Genomic DNA, 24,753 nt, shown 5'->3' with positions numbered 1-24,753 from the left:
GCATGTCAAGGAACATCCCTTTGTGTTGAATTCAAATATAGTAAGACTAACAACATAATAGCTGCCATTTTTTTTTAGAAGTTGCATTATGTTGCCAAGTGCTTTAAAGGAATTTATTATGTCTGTTAATCCTCAAAATGGGTATAATAACAGCAATTCAAGTTTATGGACTGTAATGATACAGTATTTAAGGAAATAACATTATGTAATATTTTATAAAGTTTATTTTTAAAATAGATCACCAGAGGCCATGAGTTTTCAGAGAAGTAATTTCTTGAGTTCCCACATATTCCAGAATAAATTATTTTGAAAATCCAAAATAAATCATTAAGAGTCAACTTGCAGTCTAGAAAACAGTCTTTAAGCATAAATTAAGTTGCTTAGCTTCTGTTGAAAGACTGGGGCCTTGGTTTAGTTACTTTGGTTTAATTAACCTAAATTTAGAATTAGTTGAGAAACAGGGGAAACTTTTCTTTGTTTTTGAGGCTCTGCATAAACATAACAATGTAAAGATTTACTTTCTTTTGGAAGTTTTCATTTTGCATTTTGATCTAAAATAATCCATTGTCATTACTGTTATACATAAAACCACATTACTATACATTAATATAATGAACATAATTATATTTTACAATGTATAAATGTATTTGTATTTATTAAATTTATTAATACACTTTAATAATATTATTTCTATTTATTAAATTTATTAATAAATGATTAACTTGAACAGTACTTAAACAATGCTTTTGCCTGGAGGCTCAGATGGTAAGGAATCTGCCTGCAGTGCAGGAGACCAAGTTCAGTCCCTGAGTCAGGAAGATCCCCTGGAGAATGAAATGGCAACCGACGCCAGTATTCTTGCCTGGAGAATTCCAGGGACAGAGGAGCCTGATGGGCTACAGTTGATGGGATCTCAAAGAGTTGGACACAATTGAGTGACTAACACTTTTACTTTTTATTATATAAAAATATGTAAATATATCTGTATATTCACCAGATTATACATTTAACAGAAATTTATCAGCACAGCCTTTTGAACAGATTAAAAATTTTAACAGAATCCCTCTTTTAAGAAACTTGTCAATTGCTGAGAGCGAGAGAGAACAATGAAGCTCTAAGAGCATGCCCTTGTTTAATTTCTGGTCAAGAGACAGGTTTACCTCATTTTGAACTCCAGGGTGTCTGTTCAGTTTCCTGTTTTTCTCTGATTGTTCTGTGTTTTGAAGCAGAAGGCCTTTCATCAACATGGACTCATTTTGCCATCTTATAGAAAGTTATCTTTTCTAGCAAAGCGGTTCCCTCTGAAGACATTTGGCTTTAAGATATTTGTTAAAATGAAATTACGTGAAAGAGCCATTTATTTTAGTTCCAACAGAATCTGACACCCATGTTTCAGCTCATTAATCACAAGAAATGACTGAATTATGAAAATAACTCATCTTATCCTACCAGCAGTCTTTCATATTATCATTGGGTTTAATTTCATCTTCTGGGAAACTTTAATCAAATAAGTTTCTTTTGACTATAGCTTCTTCATGTGTTTCTAAAGGATTTGAGCAGTATCTTGTTAGGTGAAAAATAATACAATAATGACATTTTTGACTATTCAATGATCCATCTCCAAAGTCTGCTCTTTAGCTGTCTAGAGAATTGAAGGTATGCCATATACTAAGAGCAGGTGATTTACTGCCACCTCAGAAATGATGTGGGTCATCGTTTATTTGAGCGTTATTTAACTTAAATTTCATTTAGGAGAATAGGGGTACCTGTATTGTGTTTCTTGTGAGTTTTATGCTGGAGTCTTCTTTTGTGATAAGTGTGCATTCATTTTCCAATGAATATCCATCATGTTTCTCTGAAATTATGAAATAGAGTTTGCAACACAAATCTTGGATAATATATTTCAAATATCTTTGCACATATGGGCAGTATCTCTGCTCTTTCATCTTCTCAGACCTGTGTATCACAATCAGCTCATTTATAATTTGTCACTGATCAATGTTCATACATTATTCATGGAATTAAAAGGGCAGAACAGTTTCCATTGTCCCATTTATATTAAGCATGTCATTTTCCACTCAGTTATTTTTCTCCTGAGCTTCAGAAACATGGCCATCAACTTGTCTTACCTGCTAGCCTCACAAATCCAATTACACGTTCTTTTGGAAAACAAGCATTTTAAACTAATTTCTTGTATTCTTCATTCTAAAAAAAAAAATCTTTTCACAAGTTATGTGCTGTCATCGTAAGAACAAATATAATAATGTTTCTTAGAACAGTAACTCCTGTCATTTTTATTTGTTTAGTTAAATTTATTTCATTTTATTTAATTTTAATTAAATTTGCATTCCATTATTGATAATTTCCTTGAGGACAAGAGGGCTGGTTATAGTAGATATTACATAGCATATTTATTAGTATAAGATGAAAATTTGGAAAATAAATAATAAAGTGTGGTATTTTAAAAACTCATAAAACCTGCATTCCTGAAAATGTTAGTGAAACTCTGCTATGGTGACATCAAACCTGATTTATCTGTATAGTATAAATTCTCCAGAGGGGGTGGGAAAAATGCCTAAGGGGATAAAAACTGTTCTTAGAGGCAAAAAAAAACCCTACTCTTTCCATATATAAAGCAGAGTTAGATATGTTTATATTTATAACATACATATGCTAATAAAAATTCCATATGATGTAGTAATTAGAAACAAAATGTCTAAAAAAGGCTCAGGGGTGGTTAAAAAAAGATTGCGAATCCCTGATTTAGGAAAAATTGTAAGAAGAAAGAAATATTTTGGTGTTTTCATGTATTGTTTTCAAGTTTCTTCAAGTAACATGGCCAACAATGTTTAGGAAAAGTTTTAGTATCCTCCTCTCACAAATCTTGCCTTCCCTCTTAAAAAGACAAGTTTCAACTTTAAGCACCCACTGATGGTATAATGTCCTCTGAGGATTCGAGACAGAGGAAAGGTCCCACTGTGACCTCCTTAGGGTGGGGCCTGCTGAGTTAGGAGGGGCCGTGGGTGCTCCTAGACCAGGGGTAATGAAGGGGAGACTCCCAAAGGTTGCAATGCTGACTGCTAAGGATTTGCAGAGGACCTGGAGATTGTCATACTGAGTGAAGTGAGTCAGCGTATGATATCACTTATACATGGAATCTAAAAAATGGTACAAGTGAGCATATTTGCAAAACAGAAATGGAATCACAGATGTAGAAAACAAATTTATGGTTGCCAAGGGGAAAGTGAAGGAGGGATAACCTGGGAGATTGGGAACTTCCCTGGCGGTCCAGTGGTTAAGACTCCACACTTCCACTGCAGAGGGCGCGGATTCAATCCTTGGGCGCAGAACTGAGATCCCACGTGCTGCATGGCACAGCACACACACAAAAAAACTGGGAGACTGAGATTCACATACGCACACTACTATATATAAAATAGATCACTAATAAGGACCTGCTGTATAGCACAGGGAACTGTACTCAGTACTCTGTAAGGACCTGTATGGGAACAGAATCTGAACAGAATGGATATATGTATGTGTAAACTGACTCCCTTTGCTGAATCACTGAAACTGACACAACATTGTAAATCAACTGTACTCCAATAAATTAAAAACAAAAAAGGTTTGCAGTAAACCTCTAAATTGGGCACCTGCTTAGATGATGCTTTGGGGGAGCACTTCCATGTAACTGGATTCTGCTGATAACTTGCCAGCCTCCTTCCTTTTGTATGGCCAGCTGTACGACTGGGAAGTTCCACGGCTGTCCAGCAGCTGTCATTGTTGAGTTCACTGACTCAGGCTAGAGCCATCCATTGAAAGGAGCTTACTAAAATTACCTCCTCACTGCTTCTGGCCCTGATTGTTCCAAACCGTTATCTTCTGCTGAATTGAAATCCTGTGCTAAACCCTCTAACCGACACTGACAACTTAATTTTCCTAAATCCCTTCTGTAATTCCTGATATAGTTCTCCCCTTTGCCAGAATAACACGTGATTATGAGTCAGTTCAGCATATATTTATGTATCATATTGTTCCATGAAATTTTATGACTTTGGGACTAACACTATTTCTTGGAGAATGGGATGCTGGCCTGTAACAATTCACAGTGTTAACAATGTTCATATTAGCATGTGAATGTTAACATTCACAGACAATGTAACCAAGGCATTTGCTCCCAGGAGAACTGGATTCAGGAATTCTGGTAGGAAAGTTCAGTAGGAATATCGGTGTTTATACATAATCACATAATAATTTGCCAAATCATTTTTAGTGCCTTTTAGTGGCTTTGAAAAGCACATGGCTTTCCCACCAGGTGATTAATAACGCACAGGGATCCAACTGCATATTTACTATAAATTATGATCATTTAAACAGATTGTTCCATCTGTCTTTTGATAGCAAATGTAAAGTTAGTAAAGTGATTAATTGTATTTATGTGTAATTAGGCAATCTACTCAAATGCATTTCAGGCGTTTATTGGTAGTTCCCTGATTTAAAAAAAGAAAACAGAAAAGGCCACTTTGATATGAATTACGTTCCTTCGCTTGGAATGAAAGTCTGAAAACACAGGTGAGGGAGAGGTGGACCCTGGGTTCTGGCCACCGCTCCCTCTGTTAATACAACTGCCGAGCCAGGCTGCAGGGAAGCCTTCAGATGGACCCATGGAGTTTCAGTTTCTCTAAGACTCTGCCTGGGGGAGGGGGCAGCTGCTGGACTTCCTCCTTGTGCTGCAGGGGCCTGGCTGAGAAGCCAGGGCTGGAGATTAATTGCCTCTTATGGGACTTGTGGCCAGGATCTGGGTCCTTTGGCTGCCTGAGGCCGACCCTGCCGAGGAACTGTGGTCCTGGGAGACCCAGAAGAATCCTGTTGATCTCTGAGATCCAGGCAAGGAATCTCCCAAAGAGCTGAATTACTTGCAGGAATGGATTCCACCCGCCTGGGATGGAATCCTGACACAAAGCAGCTTCTTCCTCCTTCTTGTTGTTGTTCAGTCACGGAGTTGTGTCCAATTCTGCAACCCCACGGACTGCAGCACGCCAGGCTTCTCTGTCCTTCACTATCTCCCAGAGTGTGCTCAAGTTCATGTCCATTGAGTAGGTGATGCTATCCAACCATCTCATCCTTGGCGGCCCCCTTCTCCTTTTGCCTTCCCCCTGCTGCCCAGCCAAGGGGCCGTAGGGTTATAGGTCATTTATCATCAAAATGGGGAGGGAGGTGGGAGTGGGGTTCAGGATTGGGAACTCATGTACACCTGTGGTGGATTCATGTCAATGTATAGCAAAACCAATACAGTATTGTAAAGTAAAATGATAATAATAATAATCATCTCACCACTGTTGAGAGCATTAAAGACAAATAAACAAAACATATAGCAGTGAGCAAGCAAAGAAAAATATTCTCACACAAAGGGACTCAGAAAATGAAGATGGAATTTGAAATCCAAGATGAATATGTACAGAAATTTCCCAATCAAGTAGAATGGATAAGCCAGAGAAGAGGGTCCCCCCCACCCCGCCCAGTGTGTCAAAGATAGTTAATTAAGGCAAAAAACAGACCTTCTGAACTTTGAGTAACATGTTCCAAAAAATGAGCTGAAAAGGGCATGGTCGTTGATGAGAGCTAATTATATGAGAGAACAAATGGGCAAAAATAAAGAAAGGGTAGAAATCAAGAGGGAAAATCAAGAGTGTAAACTTGATTTTGGAATAATTGGAGTCCCTGAAGAACAAAGGGAAATGCAAGAGTAATAATAAACAAGAGAAGAAAATGTTCCTAAACTGAGGCGTTTCTGTCCCACTCTTTGCAGTTCCATGGACTGTAGCCCGCCAGGCTCCACCGTCCATGGGATTCTCCAGGCAAGAACACTGGAGTGGGTTGCCATGCCCTCCTCCAGGGTTCTGACCCAGTGAGCGAACCCATGTCTCGTGCATCTCCTACATTGACAGGCACGTTCTGTACCACTGGCTCCACCTGGGGCTTGATAAAAAAGCAATAATTACTATTCAAGAAGCTAGAATTGGGACTTCTTGCCTGGCAGACCAGTGGTTAGGACTGCAAGCTTCCACTGCAGAGGGCGCAGTTCAATCCCTGGTTGTAGAACTAAGGTCACGTAAGCCATGCAGTGTGGGAAAAAAAAAAAAAAAGTCTTTGGTAGATGATCTCAGAAAGAGCAAAATTTAGGAAGAGGTGTGGTAGCATGAGGAGTGGGGGTGAAGGGTGGATACTGTGCAGTTTGCAGGTTGGTGAGCGTGTGAGGAGAGTGAAAGAGGAGAGCGAAAAAGTTGGCCTAAAGCTCAACATTCAGAAAATGAAGATCATGGCATCCGGTCCCATCACGTCATGGGAAATAGATGGGGAAACAGTGGAAACAGTGTCAGACTTTATTTTGGGGGGCTCCAAAATCACTGCAGATGGTAACTGCAGCCATGAAATTAAAAGACACTTACTCCTTGGAAGAAAAGTTATGACCAACCTAGATAGCATATTCAAAAGCAGAGACATTACTTTGCCAACTAAGGTCCATCTAGTCAAGGCTATGGTTTTTCCTGTGGTCATGTATGGATGTGAGAGTTGGACTGTGAAGAAGGCTGAGCACCGAAGAATTGATGCTTTTGAACTGTGGTATTGGAGAAGACTCTCGAGAGTCCCTTGGACTGCAAGGAGATCCAACCAGTCCATTCTGAAAGCGATCAGCCCTGGGATTTCTTTGGAAGGAATGATGCTAAAGCTGAAACTCCAGTACTTTGGCCACCTCATGCAAAGAGTTGACTCATTGGAAAAGACTCTGATGCTGGGAGGGATTGGGGGCAGGAGGAGAAGGGGACGACAGAGGATGAGATGGCTGGATGGCATCACCAACTCGATGGACGTGAGTCTGAGTGAACTCTGGGAGTTGGTGATGGACAGGGAGGCCTGGTGAGCTACGATTCAAAAGAGTCAGACACAACTGAGCAACTGAACTGAACTGAAGGGTGTGAGGGAAGAGTGAGCAAGCCCTTTTGTGCAGGAGAGGAGTTTGCAATTATTTAATTTGGATGCAATAATAAAAAGGTATAGGTTAATATATGACAGTCGAGCCTTAAACTGGGAGATTAGAAAAATAGAGTCTAAATAAACAAGGAAGAAAAAAGACATTAACAACGATTTTCCCAAGCCAGAAAAGACAAGAAAAAGTTAAAAGATAAATATCAATGACACACAATAAACTAAAGACATAAGACTAGGTATACCTTTGGCATGCTAAATGTAAGAAGGCTAAATTTTCCTATTAAAAATCATAGAAAATATGCCCTTACAGAAGAAATGGTTGATTACAGACTGGGGCAAAGAAGGTTCAAGATTTTTTTTAAATCATAGAAAATATGATCCTGTTTAAACACAAAATAAATAGCTTATTGATTTTAGGAAACACATAGAACGTGGTCCCCAGAAGTGGCTGAAAATTATCTATGAAATTATTAAGAGTAATACCTAGAATAGTAAAACATTTAAAATGCTTAGCAGAACATGCAAAAATTAGAGGAATAGTCTCAAGGTCAAAAAAGTGTTTTGACATGAATGCAGAATTCCTAGGGGGCACCAGGGCCAGTAGCTGCCCTGAGGGTGTCTGCATGTTCTTATCACCTAGAACCTGCCTTACTAAGAGCTGTAACCTGGATAGAAGGCGGGGCTATATAGCATCAGCTCACATGAGGTCTTAACCTCTGTGAGAGAAGGAATATGTCCCTCCATCAAAAGGAAATTGTGAGGAAAACTTCAGTCATGATCCTGACTCCAGAAGAATAGAAAAAGAGTATGCTTTACTTTAAATCAGTCAGCACATGCCTGCCCACATGGGATTGAAATTCAAAGTCACTTTACTTTCAGGTCTGGGAAATGTCCACCGGGAAGTTGATTTAAAGGGGTACCAAATTTTAAGATACCTCACGTTGCCTGGTCAACCAGTTCTTTCTGGGGAAAATAAAAAAAGAAGTACAGGTCTTGAAAATTTAGAGGAAATTAATGAAATAATACCTCTCAGAAACAATTAATACTTTTACGTGCTTCTCTGATCACTGAAGATACATTTGGTCTGTGATGTTCTAGTTGGTATATTTTAAAACCATCTTTTTAATAAAATTTCGTTCTAGATTTTTATGTAACGTATCTTCTCATTTTTTTATGCTAGTGATGAAAATTCATGCACTAACAAACACATGACCTATTTTGAAATAAATTGAGGGTTGATTTTAATTTCACTCTTTTTTCCTCCAGGTGGCTTTTACAGTACTTTTTGATTTGGAAGCACTTCTGAAGATATGGTGTTTGGGATTCACTGGATATATTAGCTCATCTCTCCACAAATTCGAGCTGCTACTCGTAATTGGAACCACTCTTCATGCATATCCAGACCTTTATCATTCCCAGTTCACATACTTTCAGGTAATACACATAATGCCTGTTTTTCTTTAGAATTGTTTTCTTTCCAGAGAATTTACATGCGTTCTAACAACTAGATATTGCAACAACCTTAGTAACTACAAACTTGAGATGGGCTCAGTGACATCTTAAATGCCAAAAATAGCACATTCGTAAGTCGTAGGGACTTCCTTGGTGGTCCAGAGATTAACACGCTGAGCTTCCAATATAGGGGATGCTGGTTTGATTCCTGGTCCGGGAACTAAGATCTCATGTGTGCTGGTAGAACCAAAAATAAATGAGGTAAATCAAATATAATGGGCTTCCCTGGCAGTCTAGTGATTAGGACTCTGTACTTCACTGCAGGGAGCACAGGTTCAATCCCTGGTCAGGAAACTAGGATCCTACATGTCTCATGGCATGGCAAGAAATAAATTAAAAATTACTGTTTATAAGCTCATAAAAATTCATAGTAATAAATGGAGGTGTTTTTCATACAGTTCATAAAAAGTTAGCACAGTACAATAGACATACATGTTTAATATTCACATGAGGACTATAATCTGAGCATGCAATTTAAATTTTGAAATTGATATATGACTTTATATATGACTTTAATTCCAAGAGTAGACCTCCCTCCTTAATAAGCCTAAATTTGTTGGCTCAACAGTACTTGAAATTGAAACAATAAAAAATAAAACTTACCTTTACAGAGTATAGTCATACTTTATTATTTTAAAATGCCTATAAATACCCTTGTGATCATTAAATTATAATATCTGTAATTTTTACTTAATAATAACTGGGTATCTATTGTTTTTAAGTGCATTATATTAAATCATATTACTTCATAATTGTTCAGTAAACAAAAGTGAGTATTAATGTTATGTTCTTTGTTAGCAATAACCATGTGCTGAGTGATATTTTAAATACTTGGTCAAAATATATGTATATGGGATATCCTAATTTTAAAAATCTCAAATATAGTCATTTTGTGAGTCGAAATTTGGTCATTTGTATAATTTGTCATGTAAATGTCAGAAGTTGCATTGTCTCCTTAATAGATATTTTCAAGAGTTGGAGAATTAAATGGCAGGAGAATTTCTAAAAACTATGCAGAGAAAGAAGATTCTGATTCCTTAGATGAAAGAAAATACATTCCAACTTCACTGATGAACTTATTTATTGGTGGTACCGAAGCTGTCATATTCAGAGCAATATTAACTTCAACTGCCAGATTGCAACCTGAAACTGAATACTTCTGATACCTAGAAGAAAGGACGTGAAAATACAATTCACAAAAACGAAAAACATATCCCACAAACACACACAAAAAACTGAGTCTCCAGTAATCACAGCCAAGCATATTGAACTCACAGAGGGCATCATGGTTTGAGCTTTCAGTACCGTCAACATCTTTGAGCGAAAATCCCTTGTCACTTGTTGGGTTATATCCTCAGGCTTGGTTATCATAAGTGAGATGGCTGGGGCAGGAGACATACACATTTAAAACTCTTGATACAAAATATGCTTTCCAAGCATGTATCATTATATGCTCTTGGGCACTGCTGTCTAGATTCACAGAATCAACATGCACATTTAGTACCTAATGTTAGAGAATCATTGTACATAATTGCAGAAAATATGCCTCATAGTTAAAGCTATAACATATCTTTTTAAATAAACCTATTAAATTAACCAAATTAAGAAAGACATTGATGCCTCTTTCAGCAAGGATACCAGATAAAATATATTCAGGGCTTGCTTTAAAATTATTCACATTTCTCTCAGATAATTTTTCATTGAAATGTTACAAATAGGTCAAAGTTTTGCAAACAAAGATATTTAGTCTAGGATTATTGATGAGAGAAAAAAATGGGAACTGTTTAAATGATAAATGTGAGGAATAGCTTGGTAAGCCATATGGAAATTTGACCATAAAAATGACTATGATGAATAGTGGTAAAGAACCCACCTTCCAGTGCAGGAGACATAAGAGACATGGGTTCGATCCCTCAGTCAGGAAGATCCCTTGGAAAAGAGCGTGGCAACCCACTCCAGTATTCTTGCCTGGAGAATCCCATTGACAGAGGAGCCTGGAGGGCTACAGTCCATGGGGTCACAAAGAGTCGGACACGACTAAAGCGACTGAGCTCACATAGCAACTTAAAGATATGATTGTTTTATTTACATAGTATAAAAGTATATAACAAGTATAGCTACAAATCCAGCCTATAAATAACATAGGTAGTATATATATGTTTATAAAATACCTATAAATGAAAAAATGGCTGAAAAGAAATAACCCAAATTATTACAAATTGTTAATAGTCACCATCTCTTGGTTCTTTTCTTCTAGTCTGTTATACACAAAATATCTAAAATTGGTATGCGTGGCTATAATCATTGTGTGTGTATATATATATATGTATAGACATATAGCTATAGATATGGTCACATAATGCCTGGTCAGTGAAGTTTGCATTTTTTTTTCTGGCCATACCATGAAACTTGTGGGATCTTAGTTCCCCAACTAGGGATTGAACCAAAGCCCACAACAGTGAGTGCACAGGGTCCTAACCAGTGAACCGCCAGGAACTTCCCAAAGTTAACAATGTTAATGCCTATATAATTTGTAATAGTTTAATTTTTTGTTAGTAGTTGAGTGATTTTCATTCGTCTCTCTGTATCCATGGCCAAGTTTATATTTTTCTAATGAGATCATTAGACACTGCCTCGTTTAGTCTCTCAAGAAGCTTAGATGTCTCAGGAGTTTTGCAGATTCACAGATGGGGAACCCACTGTCTTGAACAGATTGGTTCTTTATGGGCTGACTTTGATCTCCCTGGTTGGTCTTCAGGCTTGTTTCTCATCTCACTTGACCTTGCTTCATCATATTGGCAGCAGTTCTTCCCGGAGTGGATGTCACATTTTTCATATTTATACAAAGTCGACATTCGAGTGCAAAATGCCTCCCTTTTTATCCATCGTCTCTGAGAGTTGATATTCAGTTGAGTTGCTCAGTCATGTCCAACTCTTTATGACCCCATGGACTGCAGCACGCCAGGCTTCCCTGTCCATCAACAACTCCCACAGCTTGCTCAAACTCATGTCCATCAAGTCAGTGATGCCATCCAACCATCTCATCCTCTGTTGTCCCCTTCTCCTCCTGCCTTCAATCTTTGTGTACAAAACATCTCCCTTATATCAGTTATCTCTGAGAGTTGGTATCACCCGTCTATTTATCCAGGTGGTATTTCCGAAGCACCTCCTATGTGTCAGGCACAGTTCCAGACTTGAGGGAGAGAGGTGAGCAAGACAGAGAAGATCCCCACCTTGGGAAACTGGCATTCTAGACAGCAGGCATTTCACATGCAAGTTCATGAAGGGAATAGCAGTGCTGGAAATGCGATTCAGAAGGAGCAAGTGGGGTGAAAAGGAGAAGCTGTGGGGTGAGGGTGCTGTTTTGGCTAAGTTTGTCCAAGGAAGCCCTCTTTCAAGAGGGGACATTTGGGCAGAGAAAGAGCAAATCTTGAGAAGGTCTGTGGGGGACACATTTCAGGTAGAGAGAACCACGTGACCCCTGTCTTGAGGGGAACGTGTGCTTGATGGAGTGAACAGAGGCAGCATTGTCCCACTGAAAGTCACAGAATCTTTACATAATGGTGAAGAATCTGCCTGCAGTGCAAGAGACCCAGGTTTGATCCTTGGGTCGGGAAGATCCTCAGGAGAAGTGAATGGCAACCCACTCCAGGCTTCTTGCCTGGAGAATTCCATGGACAGAGGAACCTGGTGGGCTGTAGTTCATGGGTTGCAAAGAGTCGGACCCGACTGAGCGACTAACACTTTCACTTTCATCTCTGGTTCTAACATAGCAGAGTGAGGACACTGGCTGGTACTTTTTGTGCACCTAGGGTGTGCAGACACCCTGCCAAGTTCATGTGTCCATTTGTTTCTTGGTAGATAAAGAATATATGTGTAAACTGCTTCCTTGGAGACTGAGTAACTCACCAAAGACCACACAGCCAGCAACTGGTGGAAACTCATTCCCAAGAGGTTTAATCTCATAGTTCACATTCTTCTATTTTAAAGACTTTTTTTTTTTTCCCGATGTGGACCATTTTTAAAGTCATTATTGAATTGGTTACTATATTGTTTCTGTTTTGTGGCTGTGGGACTCATGGGATCTTTGCTCCCCGACCAAGGGTCAAACCCACATTCAAAGGGAAATTTTAACCACTGGAACATCAGAGAAATCCCCCCAGTAGTTCATGTTCTTAACCACGCAGTTTTTACAGTCGTGCCGTGGCTGTGCATCCAGTCCGACTCTATGCAACCCCATGGGCTGTAGCCAGCCAGGCTTCTGCATGGGCAGGCGGATTCTTTGCCACCTGGGAAGCCCAACTTTTACAGTATCTCACTATTAATCAGCAGAGTGACTTTTAGTGACAGACTTAGAAATGTGACCAAGAAAATATGCTTTAAGGACAACCACAGAATGTCCTACCGTGCTTATCTTTGAATATCTGGTGTACTTTATTTTGCATCTGTTTTAATACAGAATCCAAAGGCTTTATTGGGTAGACAGAGTGAAAAGCAGACTTATCCTCAAATAAATGAAAGGCGTAATTAGAGTCACCGATAAGGATTCTGCCTTGCCACAATGCAGGCTTACCCCCTCTGAAAACGCGGATCAAATCACCAGTGCGGGAATTGTGTTAAGTTCTATTTCTTCCAGCTAGTGAAATATTAATTTATCAAAATCGCACAGATGTACATAGGCTGTTTTCATTAGAATTTGGGACACGATTCAGAATTGCTTAGGCAGTCTTTTAAATATGATTTTAATTCAAGTGGAGGAAACACAGGGTACTGTGAGCGATAGATCAGTTAAATTGTTCCTGTGAACTTTCCTGGACTCAGCTGTTTAACGATTAGATAGTGAATCATTTATGTCTGAGAATAAATAAGTCTGATAAATATGTAAAACTTTTCATATTATTATTCTGGATGTTAATACGAGTGTTACTTTTAATAGTTCTTATGATAAAGCTGTTTGTTATTTGCAAAAATGACCCAAGTGTAATATGCTCTGGTTTGAAAGTCCTTGTTAAAAATTATAATGGGAAAAATTGGTAACTTAAACCTGTCTGTGGTATAAATGTTTAATTTGAACAATATTATTTCTCACATAAATTTTCTTCTTTTTGTGTGTATTGTGTGGTGGGTGGGTGTTCAGTTGCTCAGTCAAGTCTGACTCTTTGCAACCCCATAGACTATAGCCCTCCAGGCTCCTCTGTCCATGGGATTTCCCAGACAAGAATAGTGGAGTGGGTTGCCATTTCCTTCTCCAGGGGAATCTTCCCAACCTAGGGTTTGAACCCACTTCTCCTGTGTCCCCTGCACTGGCAGGAGTTAGATTCTTTACCACCAAGCCACCTGGGAAGTGTTTTAAATGAACATGAATGACATCTACATTTTATCAACTTCTTTAAGCATTTGTCCATTAGTTGCTTAGACATGCAGCTGCAATGTTCTGCAGACAACAGGAATAAGATTCACTGTCAGTACATGTGCAGGGTAAGTTGCTTCAGTCATGTTCGACTCTCTGATAGCCTATGGACTATAGCCCACCAGTAGTTCCTGTTAATTCAGAATCTGGTGGTAGGAGATAAGTGTGACTTCAGAGATGGCAAATTCACAGGTATATATGGTATCTCTGGGACTCGGTCTGTATCTCCACTCACCTTTCTTCGGTGTTGGTATAATGCTTAAGCTGTCTTTCTCCATATGGTGGCAAAGAAGGTCCCTAGAAGCTCGGGATTTATATGGCTCTTATAGTAATTCCAGTTGGGGATTAAATATACAGGATACTTCTTCTAGGCCCCACAGAAGTTCTGATGACTGAGGTCATTGTGAATACTCTGGCCAGGCTTGGATCGTGGAGGTCAGGGAGTCCCTACTGGGCCTTATAGATTAAGAGCAGAGTAGAAATGACTTGCCAAAGGAAAATCAGAAGGATTAACAAGCTAGGATTGCTGGAAAAGATCCAAACTCATGTTTTTATTTGTGTAAAAATTTTAATATAAGCTTTTAAAGTTTTCCCTTTTCCTTACCGTATTCTGTTTTTTCCTGAGAAGCCTTCAAAGATACCTTAAGTTCGTATTGATATTGAACCATCTTGAACTACTGTTTCAATTATCATCTTTCATTTATACCAAAACCACAATTTTTCTATTTTAACATCTCTAAACTGGAATCTGTCTTCCCTGGTGACTCAGATGGTAAAGATTCTGCCTGTAAGGCAGGAGACCCCAGTTCGATCCCCGGGTAGGGAAGATCACTTGGAGAAGAAAACAGTAACCCAAGCCATTATTCTTGCCTGGAGAATTCCATGGACAGAAGGGCCTGGCAGGCTGCTACAGTCCATGGGGTCCCAAAGGGTCAGATGCGACTCAATGACTAACACTTTCAAATTGGGATCTGCCTTCTAATCAGTGATGTGTTATACTTAAATCAGCAGCATTTTCAATTTCTTAACAGCACATAAAAAAAAAATCAATGGCATCTTAGACTTGTAGAAAAACATTACTTTTCCTTACTTTATACTTCAACTTTTAATTATATTCTACTTTATGCTTTTAATCTTATACCCTTAAGAGCTATGCCTTTGTATTATATTAACACTCAGTGTGTAATAGGAATAGCCATTGAATCTTATTTGTCCAACACTGTGTTTGGCACATAATAGTATTTTTTAAGTGAATGAGAAAATTACTTACGTGTGGGAGTTTTTGCATATATATTCAAAACATGTAAACGTGTGTTTAGATAACCAGCTAAGCACAAGGTTCTAAAAAGTTCTAAAAAATAATGAAGTTCTAAAAATACAGGGCTTGGATAAGATTGATGTGTGTTTTCTCCAGTTGGTGAGTGAGTGAAAGTCATTCAGTTGTGTCCTTCTCTTTGTGACCCCATGGGCTGAAATCCACGCCCCCCCCCCACCCCCGCCAACTCAACTCCTCTGTCCATGGAATTCTCCAGGCAAGAATAATGGAATGGGCTGCCATTTCCTTCTCTGAGGGGATCTTTCTGACCTGGGGATCAAAACCAAGTCTCCTGCATTGCAGGCGAATTCTTTACCATCTGAGCCCCCAGGGAAGCCACCTGTTCCCTGTGGTCATACAGAAAGCCAGCCTATTGGGTTGGTTTGAAGCTGTCACCTTTTATATGAAGCTTTTATTTCTGATCCAAATGGGCAACTCCAGTTATTCTCATTGCCCAGCTAGAGGAGGGTATAACAAGTGTCCAGGCCAAATGTATTTAATTTCATGGTTCCTGTTTTGTTCCCATTTAATCCACCTTGTCTGACCATATACTCAGTCTACATCCCAGCATCTCTGAATCTGGAGTTCCTCAAAGAATTCTAAAAATGCACATGCCAAAACTCAATTGCCAGTGAGAGCAAGAAGGAAAGATATAGGAGATTAAAGTGAATGTAAGGATCTGTACTGAACGGAAAGGGTCTGTTAAATCCGTAAAAGTAGACCAGATCAGAGGTTGAGAGCTTCTACAGACTGAACTATACAGAATAAGACACGTCATTATATTTTGTACCAACTGCTCAGAATAAAAACACTTGAAATATTAAAGAAAAAAATAAGGTGTAAAAATTACTTCCTTTCACATTCCAGAGGTCTGAACCTAATCCACCAGCCACGCTTGTAAGTGGGGCTAGAAAATGCAGCTTATAACCCTGGGCAACTAATTGTTAGCCTACAATTCAGAAAGTTCTATTAATTAAAGGAAGGATAGAATGGGTCTTACGGTAACAGTCTAGCCATGAATAAAGACTCCCTGATGGAAAGATTTTTAGAATTGCTTTATGAATGTACAGTAATCCCTAGGAAGGGCTGTTTTATGACAATGAATATAGCTAGTATTGAATTAATGTTTTTGAACATGACGAAAAATTGTCAGCTTTATTTCAACAATAGTGTTAATTAATGCCACTTTGAATTATCATAGCATATGTTAAAACAGTGAGTTGTCACCATTTTCCTGCCTTCATTCCTTTGGGATTTGTTGAGTTCTTATTGTACAGCAGGCACTGAACTAGGCTAATATCGTAGCTCTTGAAGTGTTTCATCACTAAATACTCAGATGGAAAATGCGATTTTATACAGTGCTATAAAAAATGAGATTTTAGTATGAACTTATTTAAGATTCAGCGTTAACGGTCGAGTGTGTGTGTTTTTCGCTCCTACAACAGGTTCTTCGGGTCGTTCGGCTTATTAAGATCTCACCTGCATTAGAAGACTTTGTGTACAAGATCTTTGGTCCTGGGAAAAAGCTCGGGAGTCTGGTTGTGTTCACCGCCAGCCTCTTGATCGTTATGTCGGCGATCAGCCTGCAGATGTTCTGCTTTGTCGAAGAGCTGGATCGATTCACGACATTCCCAAGGGTAAGAACAAAAAATGCAGTCAGTGTAATTCAGTTACTTTTATTTTAGTAATAATGCTTAACGTCAATGTCATTTCACTTTAGCCGAGGCTTAAAAAATAGTGACTTTTTTAATAACTTGGAGTAATTCGGTTTTAATATTCACAGTGGTCTCTTCTACAGAATACAGGTGTCTGAGCACATTTTCAGCATTGTCAGATTATGTGTCAATTCTAAAATTCTGGAAACAATCTAATAGAATGAGATGCAGAAACCAATAAAGATGGATGATAGGGTTCTTAGTACCTATAAATGAAAATATAGCAGAATTTTTAAATTATTAATTTTAAAATGTTTGAAGTTTGCCTTTATGTGTTTGTGAGAGGTAACATTTTAAATCTGTTTTACAGTTCATGTATATTTTATGTCAGGCATAATCTAGAAGAGACTTTTGATTTTCAGTATATAAATTTCATAAATTCTTCAGATTTGAATTGTCTTTAAAAGATCATCTAGTTCATATCTCTGTATTCTCATTAAGATTCACGTGGGTTGAAAAGAAAGTTAAAAACCAATCAATCAATAAAAAACCTAATCAGTCCCTAATCAGAAGGACCCTGAAATTTAACTCCATGAAGATTTAGAAATATGAAAAAAATATAATGACCAAGACAAAGTTTATCACCATAAACTGAAATAGTAAGGTCTGTTATATGAGAAGAATTGTCTTGGGGTAAGAACAACAAATAATACATCCAAAAAAAAAAAGCTCTAAGGGTAAAGTTATCTGTAACATAACAGATAGACTAATATAGCCTGGGTTGTTTGTGTTTTTTTTAATCTTAACAGATAGACTAATAAACTCTGGGTTATTGTTTTGTTTTGTTTTGTTTTTAATCTTGTACTAAATGTGTTACTCTTCGCCAAGCATCTATTGAGTGTCTATCAAAAACCAGGCAGTCTTGGTGATCCTGAGATATAAATGCAATTCAGTTCCCAGTCTTCAGGAATTCCAGTTGAGAGGCAGGTAATCACTAAGCAAATATCAAGCAGGACGGGCTTTGATAAAGGCAAACACTGGGAACCCAGAGGGAAGGGGCACAACCAGGGGTGGAAAAATCCAGAAAGACTCTGTGGAACAGGAGGTTAGTGAAGAAGAGCAGGATGAAGCCGGATGAAGTGCAGAGAACAGTGTTCTTTCCGGGGCTTGTGCTGAAGGTCTGAAGTGAGCCATGTCTTGTTCCAGAACTTAAAGGAGAAAGAACAGTCGATGTCAAGAGGAGGCCATAAAGCCAAGGAACTTTTAAGTGGATGAAAGCATGATCGTGATTAAACGTTGATAGGAGAGTGCAAGGAGGGGGCAACAAAGATGGCGCGAGGTCAGGAGAAGGGCGGCAGGCGGTTTCCAGAGGCAGCTGCAGGGCCCGGCACTGGGACTGCCCTGAGGCAGGTGTTGAGCCGGCAGGTGTCGAGGTGGTCTTGGAGGACAGTGAGCCCAAAGTCATGGCGAGCCTTGGTTCACTCACTACCCCAGTGCAGGCGGCAGGTAGGAGCGGGCGTGGCTGCCTGGGTCCCCTTCTACCCACTGGGCAGGGCAGGGTGAGGGGCTGGTGGATCGGCCCTGGTGTGGAGAGGAGAGAGGGGTCTGGGCATTCCCTGGGAGTCCTGAACAAAGCTCCTGCCCTCTTATGGGCCAGGGAGTCAGGGTAAGGGTTGGGGGCATGCCTAGAGGAAGGGCTGGGAGTGAAAACATACTGAGTCAAGGTGGGGAAAAGTGCTGAACACCGCCATGAGAAGCCCCTCCGAGGAGAGGCCAGGAAGCCAGAGACCTGAGCAGGCAGCCTGGGGGCCTGTCTCATTCCCTGAAATTCCCTCCAGAGACTGTGGTGCAGGGCTGTGCCTGAGACCGAGGGGCAGGGCAGCTTCCCTCCTGCAGGAACCTTCCAGGCAAAGCCTGGTCGTTGCCCATGGTCAGGCCGCTTAGGATTGGCCTGGAACCAGACTCCCCTACAGGAAAGCCTGCTCTTCCTCCAGGGACAGAGGGATGCAAGCAAAGATGACAGTGTCGTCATCAAGGCCAGCTTGTCCTAGGCTGCCCCCTCGTTGCCCCCTCATGGGGTAAATACAAAGAGCAGCCCGCCATGTTTGTTATCTGTCTTCACCATCCATCCCTCAGGCCTGACTAAGGGTCAGCCATTGTTCTGGGCAAGGGGGTACTAAGTGGAAACAGCCTGTATGTATTTATTGCACAGACCTATCTTAATTTCATAATTTATTTCACTTTTCACCCTTTCTTCTCATTTCACATGACCGATTTTATATCCTTTACCCCAAACCTCTTTTTGGAGTGCAGAATATTCCAGGTATTTTAAGTGATATCTCACTCCAGAATGGTCTCAGTCAGCCCCCCCATAACCAATGCATTAATATTTTTATAGCAGAACATCAGCCTTCAGACAAATAAGGATCAGTTCAGTTCAGTTCAGTCACTCAGTCGTGTCTGACTCTTTGTGACCCCATGAACTGCAGCACTCCAGGCCTCCCTGTCCATCACCAACTCCCGGAGTCCACCCAAACCCATGTCCATTGAGTCAATGATGCCATCTAACCATCTCATCCTCTGTCATCCCCTTCTCGTCCTGGCCCTAATCCTTCCCAGCATTATGGTCTTTTCCAATATGGTCAACTCTTCACATGAGGTGGCCAAAGTATTGGAGTTTCAGCTTAAACATCAGTCCTTCCAATGAACACCCAGGACTGATCTCCTTTAGGATGGACTGGTTGGATCTCATTGCAGTCCAAGGGACTCTCAAGAGTCTTCTCCAACACCACAGTTCAAAAGCATCAATTCTTCAGTGCTCAGCTTTCTTCACAGTCCAACTCTCACATCCATACATGACCACTGCAAAAACCATGGCCTTGACTAGATGGACCTTTGTTGACAAAGTAATGTCTCTGCTTTTAAATATGCTATCTAGGTTGTTCATAACTTTCCTTCCAAGGAGTAAGCGTGTTTTATAAATAATACAATAAATAAGTCGTAGGTCAGGTCAGACTTTTGCCACTAAATGAGCTACCAGCAAAACACAACAAAACACCTTTGGATATTTTCAAAGTGTTTTGAATGTTGAAATTGAAAATAAAAGCTGTGGGCCTGCATACGAAATCATCCTGGATAAGAGTCTGTACTTCCCACTCCATTACTTTTTAGTTGAGATCAGTCACTCTGTTGTATCTGACTCTTTGTGACCCCATGGACTATAGCCCTCTAGGCTCCTATGTCCATGGGATTTTCCAGAGAAGAATACTAGAGTAGGTTCCCATAAGACACCAAACAAATTATACTTTAAACTTTTTTTTTACATCTACAATATAGGCAAAATGGGACTTCCCTGGCGGTCCAGTGGCTAAGACTTTGCCTTCCAATGTAGAGGGTGTAGGTTGGATCATCGGTCAGGCAGCTAAGATCCCACATGCCACGTGGTCAAAAAATAAAACAGAAGCAGTATCGTGCCAAATTCAATAACTTCAAAAATGGTCCACATCAAAAAATCTTAAAATACTGGCAAAAATGATATTTTTCTCATTGTATTGTGTGTGTTGAATTATATATAAACAATCCAACCCTGGGCTTAGAAAGCATTAGAAAAAAAAAGTGACATCCTATATAATATATTTGAAATTGGCATAATACAGAGGCTACTCAATATTAAAAACAAGGCTGCTTTAGATCCCTTGGGATTTGCTCTGTTTCTCTAGCTATAATAGTAATCAAGGAACATTGCATTTTCAGATCTCCCAATTACTCAATTGTGCTTCTCTGCCTGATTACTGTGACCATCTTAATGAAAGCAGCCAGTGACTAGGGAGCCCCTTAATCAGTTTTCCAGCAGCTGACAGTGTTGACACAGGAAGGGACTGGCTTTCTCCTTGCATATGGATGCAGTTAAGAGTGAAGTAAGCCAGAAAGAAAAACACCAATACAGTATACTAACACATATATATGGAATTTAGGAAGATGGCAATGACGACCCTGTATGCAAGACAGGGAAAGAGACACAGATGTGTATAACGGACCTTTGGACTCAGAGGGAGAGGGAGAGGGTGGGATGATTTGGGAGAATGACATTCTAACATGTATACTATCATGTAAGAATTGAATCGCCAGTCTATGTCTGACGCAGGATGCAGCATGCTAGGGGCTGGTGCATGGGGATGACCCAGAGAGATGTTATGGGGAGGGAGGTGGGAGGGGGTTCATGTTTGGGAACGCATGTAAGAATTAAAGATATTAAAATTTTAAAAATAAAAAACTAAAATAAATAAATAAATAAATAAAACCACTTAGATAGCATTGCCAAAAAAATAAAAAAAAATAAATCCCTGAAACCTAGTCAGATTTTACAAGAAATGTTAACAGTATTACAATTACAAAAAGCAGTCATTATCATTCCAAGTCAAAGCACCATCCACTGGTGACACTTGCCTGATAGGAAGGGATCAAGAAAGATGGTTATAAACACAAGCCAGCTATGCTTGATTTCTGTGGTCTTGCTTTCTTTCCTGCTCATGAGATGTGTCTCTGTGTACTCAGTGCTTGGGTGTTGAGGTGTGTGCTAAGTCACTTCAGACGTGTCCAACTCTTGGCAACCCCATGGACTGTAGCCCACCAGGTTCCTCTGTCCATGGAACTCTCCAGGCAAGAATAATGGAGTGGGTTGACATTTCCTTCTCCAGGGGACCTTCCCCATCCAAGGATCGAACCCCAGTCTTCTGCATTGCAGACAGTTTCTTTACCAACCAAGCTACCAGGGAAACCCAGCATTTGTGCCTGAAAGATCAGTATTGGGGCTGTTTTCTGGAAGTTGACCTTGACGCAGCCATCCAGGGCAGGTATAGTCTCTCCAGGGAAACAGGACTAGATGTAAAACCAAACCCTGATTTGGCTGGACCTGATTGTGTCTTGGGCTCCAGCAACCTTCCGTGAGATGCTTTTAGGAGGAGATGACATGGACACGAAAGCTAGTTTCCCGTCCAAATCCCAGGAAGAGAGCCCTGGATGGACAGAGGGACGGCGAGACAACAGCAACCTGGGAAAACTCAGTGACTGCCCAGCGCCTTGACCCTCTGATGCAGCTCCACCCACGCGGAAAACCCAGTGCTTCCTGAACTGAAAGGATGCTAAAGGGATTAGCATTATTCCGCCAATTCCCCATGGGTCTCCTTGCCTAGCACTGCAGCTCATTCTCCATTTGCATTAAAGCTGCAAATCTGCACCTTCTTAGGTATGAATTCGGAGAAGGCAATGGCACCCCACTCCAGTACTCTTGCCTGGAAAATCCCAGGGACGGAGGAGCCTGATGGGCTGCAGTCCATGGGGTCGCTAAGAGTCGGACACGACTGAGTGACTTCACTTTCACTTTTCACTTTCATGCATTGGAGAAGGAAATGGCAACCCACTCCAGTGTTCTTGCCTGGAGGATCCCAGGGACGGGGGACCCTGGTGGGCTGCCGTCTATGGGGTCGCACAGAGTCGGACACGACTGAAGAGACTTAGCAGCAGTAGCAGCAGCAGGTATGAATTATCTCGTGCCATTCCCCCATTTAAAGTGCTTCAAGATCCTCCTTTCCCTCAAGATAACAATCATTTTAATAGGGTTTTCGTATCTTTTCATCTCTGGCCCCACTTACCTCTTTGGACTCAGATTTCAGGATTTCCTGCAGCATCCCTTTCAAAGGCAGAGATGGTGTCTTTTTTTTTTTTTTTTTAATGCTGTGAGTCATGTGAAATCTTAGCTCCCCAACCAGAAATCGAACCCGCAGTCCCTGCGGTGGAAGCTCAGAGTTTTAACCACTAGACCACCAGGGAAGTCCATCCTGATGGTGTCCGTCTTGCTCATTTAAATCCTCCATGTTCCACACAACCATTGCCACAGGGTAGCTGGTGAATAGATGTTTGAATGAAGAATGAATAATGATGCTGGACCAAAGCAAACCTCTCTGATCCTCCCACGCCTTATCAGCTCAGCAGGGCAGATTCCTTCTTCACTGTTGTCCACAGCTCTAGGAACCCCCTTAGCCTCCATCATGCCCCTCACCCTTCTCCCATCAGGAGTATTAGCATAATTCTGTCAGAATGCTTTGGCTCCCAGTAGTAGAAAATTGACTCCAACCGACTTAAACAATTAGGAAATTCATGTCACAAAATTCAAGAGATTAGGTAGACTTTAGGAAGCCAGGACTCTGAATCTTCCATGGAAATTCTCTCAGGTGTTGTCATGGGTTGACTTACGTGCCCCTAAAGACATGCTGAAGGTCTAACCCCCAGGATCCCAAAAATGTGGCCTTATCTGGAAATAGAAGTGATCAGGTTAAAACAAGATCCTTAGGGTGAATTCTGATTCAATATGGCCGACATTCCATACAAAGGGGAGCATTTGACACCCACACAGACATACACGGAGAGAAGGCGATGGGAAGAAGCACACAGGGAACGTGGCCGTGTGACTGGCAGGCCATGTGACAAGCCAGGGAGCCCCCAAGGATTGCTAGCAAGAGCCCAAAGCAGAAGAGGCAAGGGAAACCCTTCTGAGGGAGGCTTCAGAGGAGGCGTGGCCTTGCCAACAGCTGGATTTCTGACTGCCATAGCCTCCAGAACTATGAGAATACATTCCCATTGTTTGAAACCACCTAGTTTTAGGTACCAGCAACCCTAGCAAACCGATGTAGTTTCCTTCTCTGTGTGATATCTTTGTGTGAACAGAATGGATGCCCCATTTCTGGGCTTCATGATAAAATCTCGAAGAAGAAGGACATCAACTCCGCCCAGGTCTCCTCCTTAGAAGCAAGGTCACCTTTTCCAGTACCTTCACCCCCACAACCTCCATGCCCCACCCTCTCATCAGCAAGATTGGGTCACTTGGTCACTACTGAACAAATCCCTACACGATGGCTGGATTGTCTTGGATTCATCAGAGGGGAAAGAAATGGATACTGGGGGGACAGCCACAGAAACTACAGTAATACTCAGCCCCCAAACCTGAAGAAGATTTCTCTCTCTCCTCTCTGCCGCCAAAGCTCCTGTATGTCTTGTGCAACTAGGGGATGTAGATAGATGAGGGGAAGGATGGGGTCTGGTGTCTATTTTCTCTCCCAGCAACAGCTGGGCCCCAGCTTCTTTCCAAGATGCTCAAATGGGACCTGCCAGAAAGCCAGCATAGGGCCTGGCACATACTGGACTCTCGCTTTCCCTCTGTTTATGGTTCCTTCTGTCTCATGCTGCCAACACGCATGCGAAGTATCTTCTCCTCTACTTATTTTACAAGTATCTTGAAGTTGACAGCACTGTGATCTCACCTCGTGACACCTCCCAGAGCACTTATTAACGCTGTGTTGGGACTTCCCTGGTGGTTCAGTGGCTAAGACTCCATGCTCCCCAAGCAGGGGGCTCGGGTTTGATCCCTGGTCAGGGAACCAAATCCCACATGCCCCCACTAAGAATTGCACATGCCACAACTAAAGATCCCACATGCCGCAACTTAGACCCGGCACAGCCAAATAAATAGAGAAGCGTTAAAAAAACAAAATCCACTGTGTCACGGGATGGGTGGCGCTGGAAAGCAGAGAGAGGGGAAACAGCCAGTGGAGCCTCGGCAGAAACCCTGGATATGGAGAGGAGCCTAAATGTTTCCAGTGAGAAAAGAGAGAATGACATATTGATGCAATTTAATAAAACAACTTTGTCATCTCGAGCCAATAACTTTCTCTTCTAATTTGGACCAAGCAGACACTTTGCTAAGTAGAAATAATGAGATTAAGTCCTGCTGTGAGGCAGTATCCGGCTGTTCCTCCTTTGTTGGGACTAATAGGTTATATTATAAGAACAATTAGATTAGCTTTTCACGAAGGAAC

General features: G+C 40.8%; 1 protein-coding gene across 1 annotated transcript in view; it reads left to right on the top strand.

Annotated features, from left to right (window-relative positions):
- Positions 1–24,753, top strand: part of NALCN (sodium leak channel, non-selective) — a 302,582-nt gene that overhangs the window by 127,156 nt on the left and 150,673 nt on the right. The window contains exons 12-13 of the mRNA XM_015098259.3: positions 8,257–8,424; positions 16,673–16,864. Of these exons, the coding sequence (XP_014953745.2) occupies positions 8,257–8,424; positions 16,673–16,864 (360 nt within the window). The remainder of the gene's footprint in view (positions 1–8,256; positions 8,425–16,672; positions 16,865–24,753) is intronic.

This window comes from Ovis aries, chromosome 10 (genome assembly GCF_016772045.2).
Source record: "Ovis aries strain OAR_USU_Benz2616 breed Rambouillet chromosome 10, ARS-UI_Ramb_v3.0, whole genome shotgun sequence".
In the NCBI taxonomy this organism is placed as follows: Eukaryota; Metazoa; Chordata; class Mammalia; order Artiodactyla; family Bovidae; genus Ovis; species Ovis aries.
Note: the sequence above shows the minus strand (reverse complement) of the source record. Positions and strands in the feature narration are given on the sequence as shown.